The 12,288-nt window shown below is 41.0% G+C and overlaps 1 protein-coding gene across 4 annotated transcripts in view; it reads left to right on the top strand.

The window, feature by feature from the left end:
* The first annotated feature begins 31 nt into the window (after positions 1 to 31).
* The window catches only part of TXNDC5 (thioredoxin domain containing 5), a 35,970-nt gene continuing 23,713 nt past the window's right edge, over positions 32 to 12,288 (top strand). For 3 of the 4 annotated variants that reach the window (XM_025208830.1, XM_025208829.1, XM_025208827.1), the window contains exons 1-2: positions 8,169 to 8,318; positions 11,637 to 11,742. In XM_025208830.1, the coding sequence (XP_025064615.1) occupies positions 8,230 to 8,318; positions 11,637 to 11,742 (195 nt within the window). In that variant the 5' untranslated portion in view covers positions 8,169 to 8,229. Of the gene's footprint in view, positions 57 to 8,168; positions 8,319 to 11,636; positions 11,743 to 12,288 lie in introns of those variants that run through there. The other variant, XM_025208828.1, reaches the window with a different exon arrangement.

Here is a 12,288-nt window from a genome sequence, read left to right as displayed (position 1 = left end):
GGCTGGGGCGGGGGGGCAGCCTGCACATGGATGTGTGAACACGCATACATCCGTGGGTACGCGCATGCATGTGTGAACACACGCTATGCATCTCCGTGAAAGAAAAAGGGTGGGAGAAAAGAGAAAGGGGGGTGGAGGCTAGGTCGCGTGGGTATGCAGGTGACTTACGAGCCCAGTCTTTGCCCTGGACAGTCTGTTGCGGCAGGGGCAGGAAAGCGAGGGCAGGACACGAGGTTCTCGTTTTGCTGGCCGTGCACCACTTGGGATCAGTGACCTCCAGGTTGGATGGTCACGAGCTGTTTGCTCCCGTGGCCCTGGTCAGTGCTGAAACTCTTCAAGGACATCCTTAGGGTGTCCTTGTACTGCTTCTTTGCAAAAGTGTACTCCATTTAACAGCTCTCCATAGGAGATTTTCTTCGGCAGGCGAGTGTCGGGCATTCTTGAAAGGTGGCTGGCCCATCTGAGCTGTGCTGGTTTCAGTAGGGTGTGGATACCAGTATCCACGCATACCTGTGTTTATGTATATGTGTAGACACGCGCTTACACATGTATATATCCAATCACAAGTGTATGTATGTATAAGCATATGTATGTATATGCAGGAGCGCACATCTCCTTCCCCCACACCTTTTCAGGTGTAGGAGTGAAGTGTGCCACCAGCCTTAATCCAGAGAAAAGTGTGGCATGGATATATGCATGTAGGATTTATGCAGTGGCATCTAACCTTTTGACCCCATGGGGGAGATGAGCGGTGCTGGTCTGGTCTGCAGGCTGGATGGAGGTAGGGGGCTTGGAAATTTGGCAAGGGGGCAGCAGGGGCTGTGTTCATTGTCACCACTCCCCACCGCCAAATTTCTGGACCTGTGGGGAGCCCTGCAGGCTAGATGACGTGGCTTCATGAGCCAGATCTGATACTGATCAAGCATCATTTTCCATAATGTGCTTTTGCTGCTGCACGGCAATACGCCCTTGGGGAATCACCCACCTGTGGGATTTATTTGCCAGGCACTGATGGAGCTTGTGAGTTTTCCTCCCCGCGCCCTCCTCCTCCAGCCTTGCCAGATGGAGCTGTGGTGCACGTGGCATCATCTGGTCCTGCCCCACAAGCCTGCACAGCAGGTACCTAGCCCCACTGTTTGCACTTCCAAAGGGCAGCTGGCATGGTGCTGAGAGTGTTTTAGCCATCAGGAACATGTAAACTCAAATCCCAAGGTGCCACTGTGTTTCTCAGGACAAGTCATATCAGGGTCCAGTTTGGAGGTGGTGAGGAACTGCTGTCATCTTGGACTTGCCTCTGAGATTGATGCCTCTGAAAACCAGTCCCTCAGCTTTCCTGTGCCTCTCTTTACTCACTAGACCAGTGATTTTCACCCAGGATGATGCCAGATGGTTTGAAGGGTGCTCTGAGGTGTGAGAAGATAAGTGAGGTGTTAGGAGATATATACAGATAACTAGGTACCTGAGTGAAAGGTCAGACTTGTCCTTGCCTGGACGATCCCTCATTCCTACTGCCAAGCCTGTCTGTAAGGAAACAATCACTGTAATTTAGACAGACAAGGTTCTTTGGGTACGTGTGATATTTTTTATTAGGCCAACTGAGTAGTTGGGGAAAATGTTCTTTGTAAACTTTTGGGTGCAATCACTATAATCTATAAATTAGTTTTTAAAATTGGGTGCCACTCAATTCACAAAAGTTATGGAGTAGTGCCTCGAATCCTAAAGATTAAGGGTGAGTAATGCCTCCCTCACTGTTACCTTGAAGGGCTATTAATGTTTGTGAACCAGGTTGAGAATATTATGGAAGTGACAGGTTACTAGCCTGCCTTGTCTGAGTGCCTTCAATGGGATGCCCACATCTGCTCTTGCTTTTGGACTTGGTGAGTATTAATATTTGATTGGCTTAGCCAGTCACCTATTTGCAGTTCCCTCGCTGCCATTTGTAGTCAGCTACCATGCTTAAGTGCAGGGGTTTCCCATACTGACCTTGCTTCAGGTCTCAGGACACCTTGTGTCTGGGACAAACTTCTCTCTCCCCTTGTGCAATGGATCCTCATCATAACTGTGATCTGTGCTGTTCCTCGTAACTGGGGATAAAAGAGGCTGGAAAGGGACAGACAGTGCAGAGGTTGTCTCAACTCTGTAGTGGAATATTTGGAGGTAGTTTTATCTCATGACCTCACCCCAGGCCTCTCTTAGTTTAATGTTTTTTGTCTTGAGTTTTTGACACGTCACACATCAAAGAGCCTTCTTTCTCAAAAAATGAGTAATGAATTTGGATCATCCTTTGCATATGAATCTTTTAGCAGACATTCCCAAACACATTCGTGGAGGAAGCCACCAGTTTCAGAAACAAAGTGATGCGTCAGACTTCACAAAAAAAGTGACTCTAAAGACTGTCTCAGAAAGTTTAAAAATTCTAGATTCCAGTTTCTTTAATGTTTGCTAATTTGGTTCTGTAGGATGTCATCGTTTCACTTATTCAAAGAGACTTCACCTTTGGAGATAATATGAAACCAATATTCATTTTGATAGTCTCCCCAAGTCAGTAGGCATCTGCTTCTCAGATCAAATGTCCCTTTTGATGTAGTTTTATTGCTAGATCATAGGTCTTCCAATGTTTCCATAACAGAATCTTCTTCCAGTTTAGCTAGGTGGGTAGGGCAGATTAATCTCAACTCTAACACCTCTTTGTGATACCCCAGGCTGACAAAACCTGACTTCTCTGCAGGACTCAGCATAGATGAATTTGCTAGAGATCCCATGAGTGAGATTCCAGGAGTCATTATGAGGTGATCATAATGCTAGGCCCCAGCAGCTTTCACTTGTAGAAGCCCAGATTTCTTTCTTTTCATGTCACTGAGGCTGGGGACAGATGTTGCATTTATTCTTGGATAAGTTGTGCCTTTGTTTATCCTGGAACAAAAATATCCCAGGACTGGCATGTGCACACATCATCCTTCTAATCAGGGTTTAGTGAGTGGCTAAATGTAGTGCTGCTTTTCTGCTATTGATTCAGTGATGCTCTCCCAGATTAACTGTACAAATGTACTTTGCAGTATCCCGGGATAAACTGTTACTACCCTTTATGTGGGAACTTTTTTTTTTGGATTTATCCCGGGATAAAGGACTTGGTTATCCGTACCTTGCACTTTGTCCGTGGATACATGTGATATCTGTTTGCAGCCTGAGATTGGGTAGTACTGTTGCTGGTAATGATGCTTAGCACTTTTCTCTTCATTACTGGATCTTGAAGAACTTGAAAAAAACTATTACAAATTATGCTTATTTTACACAATTAGACAACCTCTTGGTGCATCAGGTTATTTTCTCCCAGTTGCAAAGGACTGCAGAAATAGATCTCATAATACATTTGTGTCTCCTTCCTCCCAGTGTAGTATGCCTTCTATTGGTGGTTGTCTGACACCTGGATGAGACATCTGGCTTAGACTTGTTCAGAGTAAGACAGATGTTTGTTGGCCTGAAAGAGCATCTTAAGGAACTAGCAGAAGTTGACTTCGTCCTCTGTTTGAGAATGTCATCATGCCTACCGTGAAAATGATTCACAATCTCTGAACATTGCTAGAGTAATTTCTTTTCCAACATGTCAGAGCACCAGAAGTTAGAAACACATTTCATCATCAGCATGAGCTGTAATGCTGATTTAGCCAAGTATAGGAATCCATAGGGTCTGAAAATCCATCTTGTTCTTAACTAATGGGATGATTAGTTAAGTGCTCAACACCATTACTTTCTGCAAACTGTAAGCTTTTCTTTAACAATTAAAATATTTTTGTCTTCTCTTCAAAACTGTAAAGAAAATTTGTATGGGAAATGAAAATGTAGGAATAATGTTGTATTTCTGGGTCGGCAGAGGGAGTGACCTAGTGGTTCTGCTATACATTAGCTGTACCAAAAATTAGCAAAACTGACTGAATTTCAATTTTATAAGACTAGTTCATACTAGACAGAAGCTCCTACAAAAGGAAGTCCCTAAGCAGGACCCAGCAGCCCTGATAGAAATCTCAGCTGTTAAGTTCACAGTACTTCACAGTACAGATTTTTGCCCCTGGACCTTTCTGGTGGGTGTCCACCATCATTGTCCACTTTCCTTCTTGTGTGTGTATCTCTAGCTTTTATCTGTCCAGCAGATTTTTCAAGTATTGTTATATGCCTTTGTCACTTCAGAGCTTGGCTACTGTAACGTGCTCAATCTGGCAGCACTTCTGAAGACTGTTCAAAAGCTTCAATGAGCGTACAAAGCAGCAGGCTTTTTTCAGAACATACAGAACTATATCTGATCTCTACCAATTCACTTCAGATGAAATCTGTGGTGCTGGTTGTCTTCTAGGAAGGCCCAACTTGTCTAAGCCCCAGTTATTTCAAACCATTTGTCCCATCATGACACCTCCCTTGTACATTGTACGTGGTCATAGCAGGAATGCTTCCAGGAGCCCTGTCTTAGCCGTAGATCCTGCTGTAAGACTCTTTTCTCTTTTCATGCTTTCTATCACGTACCAACTTAGGAACTGTGTGGATCTACTTCCTGTTCACTGTCTTTAGTCACTTTAGGATGGTTTGTTAGGTATTGGTGTTTATGATCAAGTATATTCATAAGAAAATATTCCAGGTGTAGTATATCCCTGAACTATGTGGTTTGTGCCTTTTATAAATTGAAATAATTATTTTAAATCAGGGTGGATAAAAATCAATGATTTAAAAAAAAAATTAAAAATGGACTTTTTATTTGAATCAGTTTTTTACAAAATGTAATTGAGGGTTTTTTTTAATAAACCTATATAAAGATATAGTTTTAATTTAAGATGTGTTAAAGCTCAAAGATATCATCATGGAATAGGGATTATAACTTATAATTATATACTATTTGAGACCATATATTCATGTAACCCTTTTAGAAAAGTTTTATAAATAGGTCACAACAGGTCAGTCAAGCCCTTACCTTTCTCTAAAAGTGCAAAATTTCAAGAAGTTAAATGAATAAAGGATATCACACAACAAGATTGCACTTTTTGTAGAAAACAGTGATTAATTCATGACCAGCGATTTAAATCAAATCCCCCCTGCTTTAAATTGCTCATAAAATGGTTACAATCAGAAAAAGCCTAAGTTAGAGCGTGGATGTCTGTACAATGTGCCTGATGCTCTGGTCAAAGAGTGCGTGTGTTTAAATGTGGTCTCTTATGATGTCCTTTGCTATGGCATCTGACCACCTTATCTTTAAAATCAACAATTAGGAAGAACCTTTCAGAACCAGCAAACTGCTATACTTTTGGCTTGCCCTCTGGAATTTTGTAAGTGACTCCCTTCTTTGATGCCATACAAAAATGTTATCTGAAGGCCTGAATGAACAGACAACCTGCACAGTTCTCTGAAGGTCACCAAATTCTGTCTCTAATGAACCTGTTGAAGAACAGCATGCCATAGGTGAAGGATCTTTGGCTGACTTGGTGTTGTGCTGTGGGTCTTAGGTTCACACTGCGAAACAAAGAACAGAAGCATCTGTGTTGCTTTTAACCTTCTTGCCCCCAAAAACAGTGTACAAGGGGAAGAGGCAAATCTGGAAGCCAGCACCCTGACCGTGTAATGATTAATAAGCTATGAATAGGACCTTAACTGAGATTTTTAAATAAATAGCTAGTTGTTGCAGAGCATAGGTCAGCTTATACCATCCTAGCTTGCTTAGGAAATGAGCAGCAGCATACTTCACCCACTGAAACTTCTCAGTGGTTTTGTGTAGTAGAAAAAATTAGAGTACAGTTTAGAAACCAAGCCTGAAAGCAACAAAGGCACAGGTGAGCATATAAATGCATGGGTTTGAGAAGGCCACGTAATGTTAGAAGGTCTTACGTGTCATGCATATTTCTGATCAGGGTGAATTTGTGGGCTTCTGTGACTTTACATATTCTGCTATTACATGCTGAGCCAACACTAAAAGCTTTTCAGCATTCATGGGAATATCTGACCTGGGGATAATTAAAATCCATTAATTAGTTGTTCCTTCTCAAGGGGAGGATTTTTTTGGCTCCAACAGCCACAAATCCCTGCAGTTCCTTTGGTAGCATTTGGAGAAGAGAAGGATAGATGTACAGTACCTTAGGCACAACTCTGTCCTTGTGTCCCTGTGTGCCTTCCACTAAATTCATAGTAGTCTTACTACTTCCATGTAAGCCCACTACACCAATAAATATCCTGTCACTTTTCAGCTCCCTAAACCACATCCAAATTAATCTCAGCCTTTCTGAGTAATGAGATATCATGGGATTTGTTTTCTGTGGAGTTTGTACACCACTCTAGCCATTGACAAGCCTCAGAACTACAGAAAAATCACCTTCTTATCAAATCCAGCCAGTTTTTACAAACACCTGGACCTTCAGCATTATCCTTAGACACAACTAATCGATCTCTAGTTGAATCAGTAGCCTAGGATCAATGCATTGTGCTGTCGGGGAGCAGAGTACAAAGATAAAGTTGTCTGAGGATCTGAACTGGTTTCCACACACAGTTCTCTCTCAACCCCAAGCTTTCATTCACTGTATGAAGTGTCAGATCTGTACTGAATGATTTTGCAGTTGAGTTCGCGATCATCCTTTTGTTTGCAGCATTAAAGGGAAAAATGGGGAAACCACAGTCTATGGTTAAGATTAAGTAAGTATTTAAAAGAAAATCTGCTAACTTTAGGACTTGAATACTAACCCATCACATCATTCAATCATCATCTTGCAAACTTGCGATAGAAATATTTAACTGATCAATAAAATTGTCACACATTTAAACTAGCACTTAGCCAGCTCCCAAATGTTATACGCCATATTTCAGGAGTCTAAATTGCAGTTTTGCTACATGTGTAATTGACAGGGTTTTTAATTGTAATTTGTTATAACAGAACCTTATGAATGGGGGCAAGCTGCTTTTTAAGTTGAAAGGAAAACATCAGAATCTAAAATTTTAGCTTATATACAAAAGCAGCATGCTTTGATTATATGCATGGTTGCTTGCAAGCTTTTTAAAGAGCTTGCTTTCTTTAAGGGAGATTGTTTTAAATGGAAGCTCCCTAAATAATGAGACCAATTCCTTTAAAAGAGTAATGTTCCACAAGAACTAGACTTTGCAGGGTTCATCAAGGGCAAACAGAGCTTCATGTTGCCTGGTTGAGAGTGTTTCCAAGAAGTCTCATGACATTTTTAGAATTTCTCTGAAGAGACACAACATTAGCTATTAAAATAGGTTAGCATTGGGTCCTCAAAACATGTTTATCATATTTATTATGAAAGATTATGTGACAACACCATAATGTACCAACCTGTAGAATAACATGCAGTTATAAAGTTTGGGAGCTGGCTAAGTGCTATTTTAAATCTGCGATGATCTTATTGATTGGTTGAATATTTCTATTTCAAGTCTGAAAGACTGTTTTGCAATTCCATGTAGTATGCAAGATATGTATCATGAATAATCCTTTAAGAAAGGGAGAAACTTTATAATCATTCTTAAACTTATTTTAAGACAAGTTTGCATGTATTTATATTGTTCAATTTTACTGTCTTGACCTTGAAAAATTTCCATGGGTCTGATGAACTTCTAATGTTTTGCTTAAACAGGGGTGCCCTTATTAACAGAGAGTGAGTAAACAACATTATCCCACTACCAGGTACTTATCCCACTACTAGGAGTTTCCAAAGTAAAAGCATAAAGAATGCCAGGCATCCTGTCGTAGGATTCTTAGAAAGCTGGGCAATCGAGCGCACTTTTTTTCTAATCTATGTTTAATCAAGGCACCTGCTCATAGTTTTGAAAAGATTGTCAATTAAAAAGTATGGGTTGGGGGATAAGAACTGGGCCTGGATTTTTCATGGCTCTTTTGACAAAACTGCTTACAAAACTGTACTGCCATAGTCTTGACTGTATTAACTGTTGCTTAATGTATTCTGATATTTGCGTGGAAAGTCTTTGATTTTCAGTCCTCTACGATATTTCAAGTGTGTGAGAATTCCATGTCCATGCTTGCATGTACTTTCCCATACATTCATTTCTCATGTGTGAGGGTAAGAATTGGAAACAGAGCATGCTTACACACACAAGTAGGAATAATGCTTGTTCCAATTTTTAGCATTACTGAAGGTTATTCAGTCTGCTTGCTCATCCTATCACAGGTGTGGACACTGTCAACGTCTGCAGCCAACATGGAATGATCTGGCAGACAAATACAACAGCATGGAAACTCCACAGGTCTATGTTGTTAAAGTGGACTGCACTAAAGATACTCCCCTGTGCTCTCAATTTGACGTCCGAGGATACCCCACGTGAGTGCAAAAGGATGTGTACTTATTATTTTTGTTTTATGTATTTCCACAGACCTCTGCCAATTTGCAGTTATGCTTTTCGGTGGTTTCCTTTGGAACTCTTCAGACTCTGGGTGCTAAATTTAAGTTTTTTCACCATGCTGCCAAACAAGATGATATATGGTGTTCTTTTTTTGGACACCATCTTATATCTTGCAAGATGGCTGTGATTAAACAAAGTCCAAAATTGGCTTGCTTACTTCTGTAAGAGAAAGTCTTTCAGGCAGTAGTTCAGTATACAAGAGTGAGGTAATAGTCTACAGTTTTCTTGACTATTTAAAAATGTATCAATTATTTAACTGTGTGGGGCATAATGTATACAGACTTTTGAATGAATCAATGTAAGTTTTTTTTAAAAGTGATCAATTATTAACATGCTGTAAGTATAACAGTGTTAGTGTTCTGTAGACTTCCATACTCCATTTTGCTAATATAAGTCTTGAACGTTACCTTAGAAAGTCATCTAAATCTATTCTCTCTATCCCATATGGCAAATAAGAAGTCCATATCTTGCTAGCCCAACTGTTGTTGTTTGTACCAGGAGCCAGAATGGACACTGATTTAGAGAGCCCTTGAGTTCTAGTTACTGTATATACCCAAATCCAGGACCATTTTGAATTTAAGACAGCCCTCCCATAATTAGATTAGCTACATGGAAAATGTATACATTTGTTATAATTTTCCATGTAAAAAATCCAGTTAATGGAAGGTCATCTTAAATTTATGCCCCTGTTGCTGTGGTGGGGAAAGCTGCACCAAGGAGTCAGACCCTCCCCCTTTACCCTCCCTGCTTGCCCCCCCCATGCTTATCCTCCCCTCTCACTTGTCTCCTGCCATGTTGCTCCCCTGCTGCTTGGCTTCCCTGCTGCTTAACACCCTCCCACTTTGCCCGCCTCCCATACCCCTTGCCATCCCTGCCTCCTGTTGCTCTTTCCCGTGCCAGCCCCTAGCCCCCTGCCACTTACCTTCTGCTGCTGTGTTCTGCTCTGTTCTGCTACTAGGGAGTCAACAGTGGCAACAGTGGCCCCAGTCTGACTTTGTCCTGCCTGGCCAGGCAGAAGTAGTAATGGTAGCTTTGGACCTGGCTGCATTGGGGCTGGAAGGGCCACAACTGGAGCAGAAGGTAAGGGGTGGGGAGGCACACTGGGAAGGCAGGCAGCGTAGGCTCCCCCAGGCTTCACAGGCAGGTCTTCCCTGCATACCCAGCATCCCACTGTACAGTCTTCCCCAAATTCCCACAGCCGTGTGCTCTCTCCCCTGCTGCATGAGCCATCCAAAACCAAGGCAGGCAGTGGCTCAGCTTCGCTTCAGCTCTGAGCCTGGGGCCAAAGTCAGAGCTGAGCCAGCTTGAATCTAAGACAAGGCTATTTTTTTCCCCCTCATGTTGTTTGGGGAAAAATACCTTGTCTTGGCTTGGAGTAAATATGGTAATGTGTACAAAATCTTGAAGTTCCACCCCACTGCTGGAGACTTAGAGAGAAAGGAGAGCTTTCTCTCTCTCTCATTTGAGCTTTTCTCTGGAGTTTTCTATGAAGGAGGAATTTCAGCTTTCAGTGTTGGTATGAGGAGAAGGAGAACAATATAGTACTCTTTTTTTAAAGGGCTCTTTTTCTGCTCTGAGACAAGATCAGTTATTCCTCCTAAACGATCCCTGACCCATTTGTCTAACTTGGGGGTGTCACAGTCGCCTGTGCCCCCAGGCCAGATGTGGACTGCAAGGAGCTCCCGGGCTGGATCTGGGCCTGGTGGGATGAGCAGTCATGCATGCGTCTGTTGCTTGTCCCCCTACCACTGACTGGGGATCTATAGCAGATAATTGAGTGGCAGGTCCCACCCCCAAATTCCCAGTTGTTCTGGGAGCACCATGCTACGTAAAATGGCTCCACAAGCTGGAGACAGCCCATAAGTCGTACTTTTGACACTCCTGGTTCACCTTGTTCTTAAGAAACTAACGGAGATAATTCCATAGCCTCCATTTAATTTTGAAACAAAATTACTTTAACTGCAAAGAGGTAACAGTTCGGTCAAAAATTGCTAGAAAACTTAGTCTTTACTTGTTAATTATGTGCTGTGCATATGGGGAAGATGCATTGTTCTTCATACAAACCGGAAGTTGGTTGTTTAGGTTGAAGTGGAAATAGCTGAACCTAACCTTAACAGTTGCTACTGTACCTAAAGCCTCACTTAAACTGATTATTTGTTTTCTTTATTATCTATTCCAAAGCACTCTTCAAAAGTAGTACTTTCTTTCATTTTTGTTGCCTTCTCAAGGGAAAATACAAATTTAAAAATTGCATGTCTTTTTGAAGACTTTTTTACCTACTGTTGGTATATGCAGTATCCAAGAATGCTATAAATAAAGAAGATAGGGGGATTTTCTTTTTCTTCATTGATTTGCATTGTACATTTGAGAACACTTTCATATAGCCATTTTCCCAAGCTCTGCAGACTATTCACAGAGCAACAGAAGAACTATATGTGTACTTGTAAAACCACAGCTCAGTAAGGGCAGGCACAGTCATTGAAACTAATTTTAACTGGCTTTAAAAAAAAAAAAAAAAAGAAGAGTGGGTCATAAGTGGATCCATTTCCTTTAGAAGTTTCATCATTTAGCAAATATGATTTCTAGACTTAAGTTCATCATATATTTAATGGTAAAAGATTAATGTGTGTATGAGTAGAGTTGAAGGCTTTTATCAAGTGGTATAAGAAAAGATTTTGTGTCTACACAAAAAAAAGCAGTGGCTGTAAGCACCCATTTTGATGCACTTGTTGGTGCTTTTTATCAGTTTGATACTAGATAACAAGTGGCTTCTGGCCAGGGCCATCCATATTTGGCCTGTCTCTAAAAGTACAGAGAAATTCCTGGAAAATGAGCCTTGCACTTTTCTGCTTGCTGAAAGAAATCGCACTTTTCTGGCAGGCTGAAAAATAAGATTCAGAGGCATAAACAGTGATTAATCTCAGACTTCCTAGCATTCCATTCACTGTTGCATATTAATCAAAGGACTCGTTTAAATCTTAAATTCAATGTGCTGTTTTTGTCTGGTGGAGAATAGGAGAATTCAGTTATAGAGTCTATTCCTGCTTTATCAGTTAAGTGGATGCACGATATTAATGATAACAGACTAGAGAGTCATTTTGAATATACTCAGAGCTCAGTCATAACGTTAATCACCAAAAAATAAATGCAAAAGGGATTTTTGCTTCAGAAAACATTTTATGCGTATCTACTTGAAAAGATTTGCCTCACTTCTTTTTACCATTCTAACTTTTCAGCCTAAAGCTTCTTCAACCAGGTCAAGAACCTCTGAAATACCAGGGGCCTAGAGACTTCCAGACACTGGAAAACTGGATGCTGCAGAAACTAAATGAGGAACCAGTTGTAAGTAAACAGGAAATATTCCTGTGCTCCAGACACAGACTGAATCTTTGCTCTCATAGGAGTTAGGATTTGCTTTTCAAAAATAAAACCTTGGGAATAGAAACCCATTTGTAATAATAAAATGGAACTGTGTCCAAATAACCATCAGGACAGCAATTACAGTAATGTTGTCTGACTTACCTTTTGTTTCCTCCACATGTCACAATGGCATTTCAACTGACATTTAAGATGAGATTTCCTGGTGCCTATTTAATTGACAAGTTTAGGTTACAGCAGTTTTGCCTAGACTAGGAAAAGTGGTTTAGCTAATATAAAGTAGTGAAGACCAAAATGAAGGCAACACCTTTAGTTCAGTTATAACTGATCATGCTGTAGTCTACACGGGGTGTTCAGAATGTAACTCATTCAGCTAAGTTGAATAGCAAGGTGTTACCTAGGAAAACTGTCACATTTTTAAGGGTAGGACTTAACTACCACATTGCCTAAACCTGGCCTAAATGTAATTACTTTTCCTGACAAAGACAGAGCCAAATAATTACTTACCTT

The sequence above is a fragment of the Alligator sinensis genome, unplaced genomic scaffold (genome assembly GCF_000455745.1).
Source record: "Alligator sinensis unplaced genomic scaffold, ASM45574v1 scaffold747_1, whole genome shotgun sequence".
Classification (NCBI taxonomy): Eukaryota; Metazoa; Chordata; order Crocodylia; family Alligatoridae; genus Alligator; species Alligator sinensis.
This window is presented reverse-complemented; position numbering and strand designations above follow the sequence as displayed.